General features: G+C 44.4%; 1 protein-coding gene across 2 annotated transcripts in view; it reads right to left on the bottom strand.

The window, feature by feature from the left end:
* The window catches only part of TNS3 (tensin 3), a 390,960-nt gene extending 389,180 nt beyond the window's left edge, over nucleotides 1-1,780 (bottom strand). For both annotated transcript variants that reach the window (XR_005217079.1, XM_037837214.1), the window contains exon 1: nucleotides 1,673-1,780. Coding sequence is in view for 1 of the 2 variants with exons in the window: in XM_037837214.1 (XP_037693142.1) it covers nucleotides 1,673-1,774 (102 nt within the window). In the remaining variant the exon portion in view is untranslated. The remainder of the gene's footprint in view (nucleotides 1-1,672) is intronic.
* Between the last annotated feature and the right edge of the window lie 14,644 nt (nucleotides 1,781-16,424).

Raw genomic sequence — 16,424 nt, 5'->3', positions numbered from 1 at the left:
CTGGCCACCAAAATCCTACACACCCTCCTGATCTGCAGGTTCCCACGCAGATTTAAGCCTGACTCCTCTAGAGGTCCACGGGCTTTCCTCACTGAGCAAGGGAAATGTATTTAGTACAAATGGTTACGTGCATGGAACTGGGGGCAAGCCTGCCTGGGTGTGTATCTCTCTGCCACTTTGCAGCTGTGTAAATTTGGAAAAGCTCTGTGCCTCACTCTCCTTATCCATCGTAGGGGGTGAATAACTGTGCCATTCCTTGTAGGGTTATAATAATTAAGTGAGCTGACATTTGTTATTATTGCATTTATCAATTGATTCCAGTAATTTTTCACCTTTCTGTGCCCTTTCCAGCCCCCAGACCTTGGTAAAAGAAGCTATATTCATTTTTATATCCCCAGTGCCACAGATTCCCTTTGGACCGAGTGAAAGACGGATGTTATTCCACGTGCAAGTCTTACTACAATTCATCGGTGCCAGACATGCATATTTTGAGATTACTCAAAGGGCTTCCAGCTCTTGCGGGGGAGGGAGCTAAATCATCAGGGACTGTGCTGAGCCCTTTGATCTACCTGGCTTTGTTGATCCTTCCCCTAAACGCTTTGCACTGCACATCATTTTGCAGGTAAGCAAACAGCTTCAGAGAAGTTAAGCAACTTGCCTAAGGCTACCGCGAGCTATTCAGCAAGTAGTTAACATTAGAATGTAGGGGTGGTGGCTTAGAAGCCAACATTCCCTCCCTTCAAGGTACAGTTTATAAATAACGTTGGGGGCGGAGGACGTGTTCTGGCTGGGTCGTGGTGGCGTGGATAGGGATTTAATAAAATCCGCCTTTCTTTCCTTCACACATAACTGCTGCTGAACTCATTCAGAGAAACACAGGCAGCGTTTTAAAATATGCCAGAGAAGGGTTCAGAGCCTGATGTGGGAGCAGAGGGCTGATGTTTCTGTAAAAGGAAGCCACCGAGGATGGGGTGGCTCAGAATTTACTTGCAAACTGTAGAGGAACAGGAGATCACTGGGATTGATCCAGGCAAATCCCAAAGTCATAACCCTTTTATCACAGATTACAATCAAAAAAAGTGAGGCTCCCAACCAGGAGACCGGGACACCTTGGAAACCACCCCTTGCTGGGGTCCGGGTCCCGTGCGCTCCCGCTCAGATCCCAGAAGGCAGAAAACTCGTACAGGGACCTTTTCCCCTGCAGCCCGTGGTGGGGTCCCGTGAGGTCTGCCGTGGAGGATGGCAAAGGGGCGCAAGACACAGCGCTGTTCTCAGCGATGCCGCCTGCCATCCCCCGGGGCACTCGGAGGGCAGAGGTCTGTGTTGGAGCTTGACAAAGGTGACCCCACCCCCAGCCCCATATACTGAGGCTGACTAGCTGCTCAGCTCCCCAGGTGTGACATTCTGGACGACCGAGACTCGAGTCCCTCCCAGTGCTCATCCTCCTTCCCAAAGTCCAGCAGCCAAGCAGAAGGCTGCTGGCCTTCAGCCTTTGCGCAGCCTTGAAAACTCGGCCAGCGCCAGCAGGGGACGAGTCTCCGTCCCGGGACGGCTCCCGGGAGCTCCACGTGAAGGCAGCACCCGGGGAAACCGCTCCCGGGAAGAGGGGCGGGCTCCTCCCAGGATGGCGCCCCCTGCAGACGCCCCCCACCCCCCAGCACCCCCTGCATACCTGGGTCATGGCCACGCGGGCCTCGGCTCTCGGGACGCCGGGGGCCGGACGCGCGGCGCACAGCCCCTGCCGCAGACGGACCAGGCTCGCGGAGGCTCCCATGGGGTCGGGGCTGGCAGACAGCGGCCGGGCACGCCCTCGGCCCCGCCCCGTCCAGGCCGCCGCCGTTTGCAGACCTCCGCCAGCGGGCGCTCGGCGGGCCATGCCCCGGGGCTGGGCAAGGCGCTTGCATGAAGACCCCGCCTCGCCCCTCGGGGTGGGCCTGCGGCTCAAAAGTGAAGTTCAAGAGGTTTCCCTGCTACTGATTTTCTGGTGAGGAGGAAGAAAGGTGATGCATTTTGAAAAGAAGGTGTCGATTCTGACGGACTTTTAAAAAAATACATTTTTATATATCTTTTTAAACGTAAATGCAAAGCATACCTAGTATTTTAATATATAACACAGGCAGAATATTAAACACCTTTAATTCTCCAGTGATGTGCACATCGTCAAAACAGAATTCTCTAGAGACTTCTCCCAGCTTCCCACCTCCCCATTAAATATTAGAACAATTTAATAATTGCCCTGAAAGTTCAGATAATAGCAAAAAGTTAACCCATATGCTAAAACGGGGATAACTTTACCTCCCTCCCCCCATCCGGGCTTATTCATATGCAGGCGGCACATTCTTTATTTGTAGTAAACTCACAATTTGGTATCCTGCTTTTCGTAACTTTGTATCTTGAGATAATTTCAAACTTAGGAGACAGTTGCAAAAATAATACAAACCCTATACAGAGAACTCCAATATACCCCTACCCCAAATACCCAGATCCACCAGTTTTAACTTTTTGCCACCTTTGAAGTATCATTGTATATCTACTGTCCATCATCTACATTTTCTGAACATTGGAGAGCAGGTTCACACCTGTACTCCTTGAACATGTAACACTTCCATGCACAATTCCTATGAACAAGGACTTTCATTTATGTAATCAACTTATGTGCAGTTATCAAAAAGATAAGAATGTCTTGAAATGGTCAAGAAATTTAGCATTGATATAAAGCTTGCAGTCTATACTCCAGTTTTTTCCTATGTCCACTAATGTCCTTTTGAGCCTTTTCTCCTCCATTCTTAGATCCCCACCCAGTATCGTGTATTGTATTTAATTGTCACTCTCTCTTTAGTTTCTCTACCGCTTTTCTGATTGTGGAAACACATACACAACATAAATCTGCTCCCTAGGAACGGGCATCAGGAACCCACCCTGGGGGTGTGGGCTGGCTCCATGCTGGGACGGTGAGGGGTGAGAAAGAGAAAGGACATGCGGGGAAATTTCCATCGCCTTTAAGGGACCTTTTCCTTGATTTGGCGCTGGTCCTCTGACTGCAGTCCTTTAACCATTTTCTGGAGCTTTGAGAAAGGTGTTTCTGCCGGTTCTTGCTGGTTGTTCAAAGCATCTATGGGAGGGTGAAGCCCTTCATCTTCTTGCTCAGCCTTCTTGACAGCCGAGGCTGTCAATGTATTATCCTTCTAATTTTACTTAACATCTTATCAAGAAGCCTTTTCCTCTATTGCTATGTAGTATTCACAATGATCATTTTTAATTAAGGCATAATCTCATGGGTAGATTTTCCATAATTTACTTAATCATTCCCTTCCCCCACCCCTTGTATTTAGGATTTTCCAAGTTTTCACCATGATAAGCAGCATTTCCAAGAAAGCGTTGTTGTGAAACTTTGCCCACATGTACAATCACTGCAGGGCACAAATTCCAGAGCAAATCCCAGTATCAACATTTAAAAGGGTTTTGATGTTTGTCGTCAAACTTCATGTCCATTTTTACCAATGTTGGTAATTAACATTGTCTCTGATGAGAGACATTTATCTCTAGATGCTGCAGAGCTCACCAGAACAAAGCCCAGGAACCAGCCCCTTGGTTTCCACCATGGATTACGTTTACCTGAGGGAGGGATGTCAACTCTCAGCTAAGTGCCTTTTGCCTGTTTGGAAAAGGACAATCTCTGGCCCCTGCATCAGTGGCTTCTGTCCTTGCTGGTGGCTCCGGGTGGTCTCTGTGGGCAATGAGTGAGGGGGGCAGGAGGGATATGCACTTTGCCTGAAAATCTGGGATGATGATTTCTGCAGGAAAAATTCAGCTGCCCCACCCTTGGGGATCAGCTCCCTGGGATGTCATAACCCTGGGTCCTTTGGAAAAGGGTCCAAGGTCATGACCACCCTCCCTCACCACTCCACTGGGGAGATTTGAAAAGTAAACATAGATTGCTTGGTAAATGATTTTTAAAATGGACTGGGTGGGGCAGTGGGCTCTGCTTATGTGAGACCTCCCCTAGCCAGCGTCCTGCCAGGGAAGTACAGCCCATTAACCCAAAGGAAAGTTGCAGATTTCAATTCCATGGTTGGGTTTTTGATCTTGTCTCCTTTTAATTACAGGAACTGTTTCCTTTTAGTTACAGGAACTGTTGCCATCATTTCCGGTTTTTCAAAAATGCATTTTATGTGTTAAAGGGTTTTACTTATTTTGTATAGACAGAGAATTCAAATCCTCAGATGGTATCTAGCTAATGACAAACAACCCTGAAAACATTTGAGAGAGGGTGATGTCTTGATATTTCAACTTTCTGTGACATGTAAAAAGGAGTTTCCCCTTATGGAGACATCATGCTTAGTCTTCCAGGAAAACTGCTCTGTTGCCTTTGAGTTGTCCTGGGGCCTCTTCGTGATACCCCAACAAATTATTTTTTAGATGTTTCTTTCCCTACCAGATGTAAGCAGGACCCATCTGCATGAGCTTACTTTGAGGGATGAAGAAGCCTGTAATAAATATTACTGCTTTGATCTAAAGTGATTGCCTATTAGCTGTACTTAATTAAATTTAAATGTATTGACCATTTACTGTGCATGCTGGGTGGTAGGGAGACAAAAGTGAAAGCACCCAGCAGCCTGCCCTTGAAGAGTTTGCAGCCTGGAGGCAGCTCCTCTTAGAAATGGTTTCCTCTGGGCTGGAGACCAGGGGAAGGCAGATGGGAAGGCGTCTCCAGATACACCTGCATCTTCCAGTACAGGGTTTCCCTGCATTAGGGCCAGAAGAAGGTCTATTTGTTCAGAGTTATATTCCAGCCTGTAGCACATAGTGGGTGTGCAGTAAATAATAGTTGAATAGATGAAGAAATGAAATGCATGTACAATAAGGAGCTGTATGACCTTCTAGTATTCTCTTCTTGGGGTCTCAGTGTCCTCCGACATAATGGCCATCCCTTCCTGCCCAACACTACTCTTCCCCTTTGCTGCCAGACCCCTCACTGAAGGACACCAAGGGGCAGGTCTCCATGGGGTGGGGTGGCCCTCCACCCAGAAGCAACCCTGAGTCATTCAGTCCTTGTCCTGCTCCCAGGCAGCTACTGCACCTTCTGAGAAATGGTAGTTCGTATTCAAGACTGATTATCCCAGTTATGTCATTCCTCCAGCATAACCCAAAACTTGTTTCATACATCTGTCTCTTTCACTAAATGTGGAATAAAACAAAATTCCTCCTCCTCCTCCTCCTCTCTCTCTTTAAAAATTTTAATCCCTAGTTGTTAGAACTAGATATAAACGGTTATATTTTTAGCACACATCCAGGGTTCAGTGTAAAGCCCACATTAAACAAATCTGATATTCCGGGCACATTCTATTACAGGTTGTCAAGCTCACAGTTTTTACCCTTTATCTTCATGGCAAGGCACCTGGCATGTCTCTGGGTCTCTTCAGTCTCTTTCAGGTTCTGTTGAATTTCAGTTTCTGGCTTGTCTCTGTGGCTTTTTCTCTCTGTGTCTGAATTTCAACACACGTATAAGAAACTCCATTAATAGGATTAAGACCCACCCTGAATGAGGTGGGTGTGCTGGTTTGAATCTGTTATGTAACCCATAAAAGACTATGTTCTTTTAACCCACTCTTGTGGGGACAGACCTCCTGTGGGTGAGACCTTTTGATTAGATTATTTCCATTGAGATGTGACCCTGCCTATTCAAGGTGGGTCTTATTTAGTTTACCGGATTCTTTTAGAGAGCTCAGGGAGAGAGAACTCAGAGCTGGACCCAGACGCTTGGAGATGCAGACAGAAAGACATTTGGAGATGCTAAGCTAAAAGATGAAGCCCGGAGTTTGCCCTGGAGAAGTTAAGACAGGACCCCTAGATGCTTAAAGAGAAAGCCACTGAAATCAGAAGCTGAAAGTAAAGTAACCTGGGAGCAAAGGACCAGCAGACGCAAAGGTCCAGCTGACAGAAGTGTTCCGGGTGCTATCAGCCTTTCTTCAGTGGAGGTATCCTCTTATTGATGCCTTAGTTTGGACACTTTTCATGACCTTACAACTTTAAATTTGTGAACTAATAAACCCCCATTGTAAAAGCCAATCCATTTCTGGTATATTGCATTTTGGCAGCGTTAGCAAACCAGAACAGTGGGTCATCCCTTAACTGAAATAACCTCATCAAAATGTCCACACCACAGAAATGGATTAAATTTAAGAACATGTTTTTCTGGGGCACATACAGCTCCAAACCACCACAAGGAGTTAAGGAGGGAAAGCCAAAATGTTGGTTAAGGTGGGGCAAGATGTAGAAAGCATTGTCTGTTTTGGGCACTGTGAGTAATTTAATAGAATTTGAGTGTGTGAGGTAGCGGCAGGGCACAATGCCAGGTAAAACCACATTATAAAGGACTTTAGGGGCTAAGCTGAAACATTTAAATTCCCTCACCAAAGAAGAAGAACAGATGGCAAATAAGCATAGAAAAAGATGCTCAACATCCTATGTCATTAGGGAACCACAAATTAAAACAATGAGACACAACTACACACCTGTTAGAATGGCTAAAAAGCAAAACACAGACAACAACAAATGCTGGTCAGGATGCTAAGAAACAGGAACTCTCATTCATTGCTGGCTGGAGTGTAAAATGGTTCAGATATTTTGGAAGACATTTTACCAGTTTCTTACAAAGCTGAATATAGGCCTGCCATACTATCCAGGAATCATTATCTTAGGTATTTACATGAAGGAGCTGAAAACTGATATCCACACAAAACCAGCACACAAATGTTTGTTTATAGCACCTTTATTCATAATTGCCCAGATTTGCAAAAATAGAGGAAAAGATAAAGACACAGTGGTACATTCATATAATTGAATATGTTTCAGTGATAAAAAGAAATGAGCTATCAAACTACCAAAAGACTTGGAGGACCTTGAATGCATATTGCTAAGTGAAGGAAGGCAGTCTGAAAAGGCTACATACTGTATGATTCCAACTATAGGACATTCTGGAAAAAGCAAAACTATAGAAACAGTAAAAAGATCAGTGGTTGCCAGGGCTCAAGACAGGGGAGGGAGGGAATGAATAGGTGGAGTCAACACATTTTTAGGGCATTGAAATTATTCTGTTTGATACTGCAGTGGGGCATACAGGATACTAAGCATTTGTCAAAACCCATAAAACTGTACAATGCAAAGTGTGAACCCTAATGTAAACTACAGATTTTAGTTGATAACGTGTCAATATTGGCTCATCAGTTGTAACAAATGTACTACTTTAATGCACAATGGCAATAGGGAAACTATATTGGGGGAGGAAAACGGGAACTCTCTGTACTTTCCGTGAAATATTTTTGCAAACCTAAAACTGCTCTAAAAATAAAGTCTTCTTTTTTTTTTTTTTTAAGTCAGCTGGACATCTGTTTCTGGCAGTGTGGTAGACTAGATGCCCTAAATGACCTTCCTGATGAAAACAATGAAGATGCTGAAATTGAAATATTTTTAAAAAATATTTTCAGATTAAAAAGTATATTTGATTTTAGGCATGGCTTAATCCAACCCTTGTCTGTTAGAAATTTATCTTTCCCCTTGTGGAGGGTGGATGACAGCCAGCAGTTTCAGGCTCACTTACAACTTGCTGTGAAGAGAGACCTCTTCCCCAGTAACATCAAAAAATGTGGGTGGCTTGGCTCCTGTGCCTATCCAGGAACAGATCCTGGCCAATGATGGAGAATAGAAGCTGTACCAGTCCACATCATTTGCTCATTTCAGGAACTAGAAAGTGTTTTGGATCATAAGAATTGCCCCGTGTGTTGGTTTGATGCTGTTATGTGCCCCAGAAAAGACCATGTTCTTTTAATCCATTCCTGTGGGTGCAGACCTGTTGTGGGTGGGACCTTTTGATTAGGTTATTTCAATTAAGATGTGACCCCCCCATTCAAGGTGGATCTTACTTCACTTACTGGAGTCCTTTATTAAAGGATAAAGAACACACAGAAAAGGCCCAGAGAGCTCAGAGAAAAGTCTCAGAAAAGCTAAGAGAGGACCCACAGAAGCTCAGGGAGGAAACCACTGGAACCAGAAGCTGAAAGCAATGAAACCCAGGAGTGAAGGACCAGCAAATCCAGCCATGTGTCTTCCCATGTGACAAAGGTGTCCCAGATGCCAGGAGCCTCTCTTCAGAGAAGGTATCATCCTGTTGCTGCCTTGAGTTGGACATTTTCACAGCCTAAGAACTGTAAATTGTAAGTTAGTAAATCACCTTTGTAAAAGTCAACTCATTTCTGGTGCATTGCATTCCGGCAGCTTTAGCAAACAAAAAAAGTCTGGTTCCCTCAATGGGAATCACAGCCCAGCTCCCAGGAGAAAGGGGAATGGGTGCTGGGTGAGCAGAAGCATCAGAGGTCCACAGCTGTGCTGTTCATTGGGGAGTCTCAGTGATCTTGGGGGGAAAACATCCTGGCCTTTTGGGATCATTGTTAGTCCAGTATTCCATTCGTAACCAAAATAATATTCCAAAGGCATTCTGATTATCTTGAAGACCATTAAAGGGATTTCTTATCATTACCCATATTCTCCCCTTTTCTCTTTTCTTATTTTTCCAAATCCCACAGTTTCTCTGGACCTGTGACCCTCTGATTCACCAAATTTTGTTCTCATCCTCACCTCTCTTACATAATTTTCTCCCTTTATACCCACCTCCCTTCAGTTCTTTATGATGTAAAATGACTTAGACTTTCCAGGCTACTCTCCCTATTCCCTGAATTCTGCACATCATGGGGAAGGACAGAACAAACTTGGTGTTCTAGTTTTCTAATGCTGTCAGAATGCAAAACACCAGAGATGGATCGGCTTTTATAAAAGGGGGTTTATTTGGTTACACAGTTACAGTCTTAAGGCCATAAAGTGTTCAGGGTAACGCATCAACAATCGGGTACCTTCACTGGAGGATGGCCAATGGCGTCTGGAAAACCTCTTTCAGCTGGGAAGGCATGTGGCTGGCATCTGCTCCAAGTTCTGGTTTCAAAATGGCTTTCTCCCAGGATGTTCCTCTCTAGGCTGCAGCAGTTCTCCAAAATGTCACTCTTAGCTGCTCTCAGGTTGTATTTCAAAATGGCATTCTCCAAAATGTCTCTGTGTCAGCTTCTTGGGGCAAACTCTGGGCTAGTACTTCCAAAGCTTCAGCAAAACTCTGCTTTCAACAGCCGTCTTCAAAATGTCTCTGTAAGTTGCAAGAGCAAGCTCCTTCTGTCTGAAACCTTATACAGTGCTCTAGTAAACTAATCAAGGCCTAAGCTGAATGGGCAGGGCCATGTCTCCATGGAAATTATCTAATCAGTTATCACCTACAGTTGGGTGGGTCACATCTCCATGGAAACAACCTAATCCAAAGGTTCCAACTTAATCAACACTAATATGTCTGCCCACACAAGATTGCATCTAAGAACATGAAGTTTTGGGGGACATAATATATCCAAACCAGCACACAAGCAATATAGCTTCCCATGAGATTCCTTTATAAGATCCATTTCACAATGAGGAAGCCCAGGCTCAGGTAATAAAATTAGTAGGTGAAAGAATGAGAACTTGAACATTGCTTTCCTTCCCATCTCAAGGTCTAAAGTCCTTCCATAATTCCAGGTTGTCTTCCTGAGTTAGTGAACTTCTGGAGGATGAGTAGTTTAGCCATGCTTTTAAGGGGTCGTAAAACTAATAAAGCCCTTTAATCTACTTAAGAAATACTTTCAAAAGCCTGTCAGAATCTGTTTATGTATATGTATATGATATCCCATTAAAAGTCAAATATATGCTTTTGGTTAAAATGTTAAAATGTCATCTAATTGTTATCATGCTAGTTGCCTGAAACTATTGGGTTTTGATAAAATTGCATCAAGTAGTCAAAGTTCCTTAACTGAACGTATCTAGCTTGGGATCAGTCAAAACATGAAAATAGTGTATCTGTGAGATTAGCGGTGGGAGTGGGATGGGAGGAGAAGTAGAGGTAGAGGTGGGCAGGAATATAATAAAGGTCTGACCTAGAGAACCTAAAGGGTCCCTGGCTGATGGTTTGGAGACTGCTTTACACCCTTGTCCTACAAGTCTTTGTCCCAAAATGCATCCAAACTCCTTTGCTCCATTCTGAGAGAATCACTGGATGTAGAGCTGGAATACACTTTTCAGATCATCAGGTTAAAACTCACCATTTTAAATTTGAAGAATCTGCAACTCAAGGAAGGGATTATATTTCTGCTGTGCCTCTTGCTGGCTGTGCAAAGCATGCTGCATCAGATGCTTCATGCATGGATGATAGCATCGCCTAGAATCATTTTACAGAGGAGGGACGCTGAAATGTAAAGAGGTTTGCCACCTGTGATAGTTGAGTTCATGTGTCAACTTGGCCAGGTTATGGTGTTTAGTTGTTTAGTCAAGCAAGCAGTGGCCTGATTGTGAGGATATTTCATGGACTTAAATCCATGTAGATTGATTGCATCTATAGTGGAATGACATCTACAATCAAATGAGATGGTCTGCAGCAATGAGAGATGTCTCCTCCAATCAGTTGAAGGGTGTAAAGGGAGAAGTGGTGATTCCAGCAGTCAGAAGGAAGAATTTCCATCTCTACTTCACCCAGCCAGCTTCTCCTAGGGAATTCAACTTCATCTTCATTGGAGTTCCCAACTTGTGGCCTGCGCAATGGAATTTGGACTTGCCAATCCCCACTGTTGCATGAGCCAATTCCTATAATAAATCTCTTAACATTTATCCCATTGGCTCTGTTTCTTTGGAGAACCCTGACTAATAAACTACCTTTCTCAAGATACACAGAGGCACACTCCACACAGGCTGACTCCTCTAAGTCTCTTCCACCTCTTTTGTCGAGCTCTGAGTTGGGTGGCTGAGTTTTACGATGGGATCAAGTTCCCCACAGAGAGGTGGGATTTTAACCGAGACCATATTTGTCCTAAGGCCCAGTCCCCTTTCACAGGCACTTTGCAAAGCTTTCATTTTAAGGCATGGCAAAGTGTCTGGTAGCATGGATTCATTCATTCATTCATTCATTCATTCACTGTTGAACAGCAGCTCTGGGCCGGTTTACCAAGTGCTGAAAGAGTCTAGATGATCAAGACACAGCTTTTGCATTAACAGAGAACAGATGCATTTACCCCATTACCACACAACCCAATAAATAGACATTCATGCCATCATTTAACAATCATTTATGAAGTGCTTCCTCTGTGCCTGACATGGTAAAGTCACTGGGGCTGTAAAGAGAAGGGCGTGCTCATTATGTCCAAGGAGTTTACCGGGAAGCAGGTAGGTACTGGGGCACAAAGACCTCTCGAAACACGGAGGGGGCAGTGGTGGGCATCATGGGGAGGTGTGGGATTCTCTGAGCATGGTTTGGGCACTGGGAAGGTCTGAGCAGCCCAGTGAGATTCAGGGACATTACCAGCATGCAAGCCAGTGCCCACCAGGAACAAATCCTCTGGTGGGATCAGCAAATGGGTCCCTGGACAGACATCATGGAGAGTGTCACTCTATTGTCATGGGCAGGGACAGAGCGGGGTGCATGTCTACCAACTCCAGCTCTCCTGCAAGGATCTGTCTACTACCTGGTGAAAATAATTTTTTTCCCAATAATGCAATTTGTAGTGTCACAATTTTGATAAGAGTGCTTACAGTTTGCCTGATGGAAAATAAGTGAGCAAAATGTAAAACAGTACAATTCACTGGCTAAAGTATGCTGTGCCTACATTTGGGTATGCATATCCACTTTGTTCCAGCAAGGACTTAAAATAGCTTATAAGGAGAAAAGAAAAAAATATGATACCTTTAGCTAATTGATTCTTTGGCTTTCCTTGGAAATTTGCATTCTTTTGTAGAATATAAAGTGCTGGACTTGGAGGCAGACAAAAAGTAAAAATAGAAACTGTTGCCTCATTACCTGGGACATGACCTTGAACAGGCTGTTTGGCTTCAGGCTTCCCTTGCTCAATGGCCCCTTTGTAATAGATGTGCATGAAGTGACTGGGTCCAAGGAGGAGCTGTGGAAATGCTGCATCCATCTGCATATAAATTACACATTCCATCCAGATTGCCTAAATATTGCACATATGTTAAGGCAATTCAGTTTTTCAACCATGAAGGCACAATGAAGATATAGTCCACTGAGGGAAAAAGAAAGGTATTTCTTCTTGCTCATTTCTTTTTTGTCATTTGTAATAATAAATTTAAGAATGACTCAAACCTTAAAAATTCACATTAAAAGAAAAAATAGTTGGGGAAAAATATGGGCCATTCCTGGACATAGTAAGGGCTCAAAATGAGGTAGCTGCCGTGATTATTACTAAGAATGTACAGTAATGAACTGCTTAGTGATCTAATCAAATATGTTTAACTACAAAGTAAAACCCAGCCCCAGCTGAAGTCCTATGGATCTGTGACTCCCAGGGACTCTGGGGATTGGGTCTTCTGGTTTCTGGGATAGCATTTTTTTCTTTCTACAAAGAGAACCTGATTCAGCTTGCTTTAAGTTGGGACATTAATCCCTCCAGACCTACTTAAGTTGACCATTCGCACCTGTGAATTCACACACCTTTCACACCACTTTCTGAACACTATTGGGGCTTCAGAACTGGGGCCAGGAATTCCAACACATAGATATTTATTAGCAAGCAGGATCCAAACAACCCAGATGCTCTAAGACTAACCCACCAGCTCTGTCCTTCAGCTGCTCTGGTGGATACCATGGAAAGGCTCATCCAAAGCAGTTGCTAGAACATCTCAGTGGCAGGATGAGCAAACCTTCTGGTTGGAGCTGGAGTCAGCCTCCCCCGATGGGGGCTGCATTCAGGACCTACGGGGCCCCCAGGTCCCCACTTCCTCCTCATTGTCCCTGCAAAGATGGGGGTGCCTGAGCAGCAACCCAAGCCATTCTGCGAACCTTGAACATGACTCACGTCACCAGTGCAAAAGTACTTCTCATGTGCCTTCTGAACAGTGCTCTCTAGAGTGCTTTGCAATGGCAATAGCTGAAGGACTTGGAGAGCTGCCTCTGAGAAGGATTTGATCAGGGCCTTCTAAAGTGCGAAGAGGATAATCACCCCAGAAAGGTGCATTCCTCAATTAGGGTACCACTTCACATGTTGACTAACTGCTCCTAGGGTGTAGATTAAAGTAACTTACACATTGTTCCGGTCTCCTAATGCTGCTGTTATGCAAAATACCAGAAATGGATTGGCTTTTATAAAGGGGGTTAATTTGATTACCACACTACAGTTTGAAGGCCATGAAAATGTCCAAATTAAGGCATCAACACAAGTATACCTTCACCAAAGGAAGGCCAATGGCGTCCGGAAAACCCATTAGCTGGGAACACACGTGGCTGGCATCTGCTGATCCTGGGTTATGTTCCAGCTCCTCTCCTAGCTCCTGTGTGTTTTTCAAAATGTTGCTCTTGGGATGTTTTGTCCTCGCTTAGCTTCTCTGGAGTAAACTCCAGGCTAGCATAAATCTGCTTTCAATGGCCATCTCCAAAATGTCTCTCTCAGTTGCTCTCCAAAATGTCACTCACAGCTGCTCTGAGGTCCTTCTGTTTGTGGGCTTTTTTATAGTACTCCAGTGATTAAATCAAGACCCACACTGAATGGACAAGGTCCATATCTCCATGGAAATAATCCAATCAAACATTTCCCTTGCCGTTGATTGAGTCACATCTCCATGGAAACGCTTAATCAAAGGATTCCAAACTAATCAACACTAATACGTCTGCCCCCACAAGATTGCATTAAAGAACATGTCATTTTGGGGGACATAATACATCCAAACCAGCACACACATACTCACACACCTTCAGATCCCATATCACAGACAATGTAACCTCCCCAGCCTCAAAGAACCCATCAGCCACTGTGGGTGCTCTACCATGTGTTCCAGACATGGTCAATCTTACATCCCCAAAACACCCAGTGTTTTCTCAAGCTTCCCTCCTCTGCTTAGTGGGTCCCTCTATGAGGGATTCTCTTCTTCACCTTCTCCACCTGTCAAACACCTACACACCCTTCAAGGCTCAGGTCAAAGTCATTTCCTGGGTGGGGGTTTGGGAAGGGGTGTCTCCCTAATACACAGGTCCCTCCTTCTGCTGTGCTCACACCAGATTTTGCACCTTCATCTAAGTAGAATGTAGCCCTCAAGTTGTATGTGTGTGTGTGTTGGGGGGGGGGGAAGGGGTGCTGTACCTGTGGTCTCCACCAGATTGAAATCTCAGAACCTCATCTTGCCCAAGCCCCCAGCTCTTCAAGGCAGCCTCAGTGTTGGACCCAGTGAACAGAGATCAATCTTGGGTCTTCTGTTCTCCATACAGCACCTGTGCCAGACACTAGGGGTTCAGTGATGGGTAAAGGCTGGGTTCTCTAACTCCAGGGGCTTCCTGAGCTCTGAGGTAAGTGAGCAGCAATCTCCACTGGACTCAATGTGGCTAAATGCAGAGGAGAGTGCCGTTTTCACTCCATTGTACCTAGGATCTCCAATCACTATTGGAAAAGAAATATTTGCTGAATGAATGAAAGTGTTCTTTTGAAAATAGCAATAGCCAACATTATTACCGAGTGCTTCCTCCATCATGCCGTGTCATGTCGCATTGCCAACTCATGTGATCATTATAACAACCCTACAGAGGAAAGCAATATCATCATTTTGCTGCTGAGGAAACCAAGGCACTGAAAGCTTGAGGCACACTGCAAAGGGCATGCAGGAAGAAAGTGGAGGCTCTGGGATTCGAACCCTCACCTGCCTGTTTAACCATGATTCTGGATTTGCCTGGGAAATCAAAAGACAGTAGAACAAGGTGTGACTGACTCCTCCTGGGCAGTGCAGAAAGCCTTCCTGGAGGCAGCAGTGCTAATTGGTTGAGATATACTTACATGGCCAGAAAAACCAATTCACGTGCAGCTGCAATGCACGGTCCCACCTATCCTTGGAACCAGTGTGTGTCTGAGCTTTCCCTCAAGCCAGCAGTGGAACACTGGGCTTTCCTTTTCCGTGCTTTTTCATTGGCATTTGTGGACAACCTCACAGCCTGCAGAACAATCATAAGTTGAGGTTGCAAGAGCAGAAAGAAGGAGACTAGTGGGGGTGTTGAACGAGAGAGAGAGGAGAACTGGAAACTTGTTTAAGAAGAGAAGCTCAGCTCTTTCTCCTAGGCAGAAGCCAATTGCCCAGATCACGTTTTGTCCTGTTCTTACAGAAACAGCTCCCTAAGATAGGCTTCACAGTATATCTTGCTATTTTGGATTACATATGAAGGAATAAAGCAAGCATGTGTCTATTGCAAAGCATAATAATAAAGCCATTCCACTAAGCCTTAGTTGCCCCTCCCTGTTCCTAGGTTCAAATTTTGTATTCATCATTTCTTAAAAAAAAAAAAGAAAAAAAGAAAGTTGTAACAAGCATGCATCCCTAAACAGTGAATTTCTTAGGCTTACATTGGAGCGTTGTAGAAATGCTACCACACTTTGTATCATCTTCTGGGGCTTGCTTCCTGCACACCACCCCCCCCCCACGACTTGATTTTTTTCTCCGATTTTATGTTCTTAGCACTGTGTTCCCTTCTCGAGTCTCACCCAGGTCAGTGGGTTCTTTTAACACCCTGAAAATCATCTTGAAGCTGCTGTTCCCTCCTTCCCCACAGCTTGGGTACAAAGACCTAAGTGACCCAGTCTTACCCAGGGAGCTTCCCAGAAAGCTATGCTCCTGATAAACCAAGAGCACATGCTACTGTTTCTGGAAAGCTCACAGTCCAATTCATTCTTAGGGTTTCTGCTCTCTTTACAACGCAGTTTCCTGAAAACATTTTTTACTTCTGCTTCCACTGTTGTATTTGGAAACGGAGTCATTTTTGGAACACATCTACACTCATCCATTTACAAATTGTGGATGGCCGCTTAACCAGATGGACAGGGTTGAGTAGTTGCTGTTTGTGGCAGAAACCATATTGTCAGCAAAGTCAAAAACATTTGCTACCTGGCCCTTTACAGAACAAGTTTGCTGACCTCTGCTTGAGATGACATTTCTCCTTTCTTATCTGTAGAAAACCTTTGATTCTCTTATATTTCAGCTAGCAACATTCCTAAAGTTTCTCTTCCACCAAAAACAGATTAGGTGCATTTTTTTTTTTTTTTTTAACAACATAAAAATAGAGAGGGTCCCTGTGAGCTTGTTAGGATGCAAATAAGAGTAGCCATCTGCAGGACAGATGTAGATCTGGCTTTAACAGAGGCAGATTCTCAGCCTCTGCTGTCTTAGCTCTCTGATTTCCATCTGCAGGGAGGCTCAGCTGGTCTTAAACTTGTAGTTTCTTGCTTTCATTTTCAGTGTTTGTTTTATTCTTAGCCTAAGTTCCACACTTCCTCTTAGCAAGATGCAAACAAACAAAAAAGCTGTCACAGTAGTCTGGA

The sequence above is a fragment of the Choloepus didactylus genome, chromosome 5, assembly GCF_015220235.1.
Source record: "Choloepus didactylus isolate mChoDid1 chromosome 5, mChoDid1.pri, whole genome shotgun sequence".
NCBI classification, from domain to species: Eukaryota; Metazoa; Chordata; class Mammalia; order Pilosa; family Megalonychidae; genus Choloepus; species Choloepus didactylus.
The sequence above is the reverse complement of the archived record's forward strand: the minus strand, read 5'-3'. Positions and strand labels throughout refer to the sequence as shown.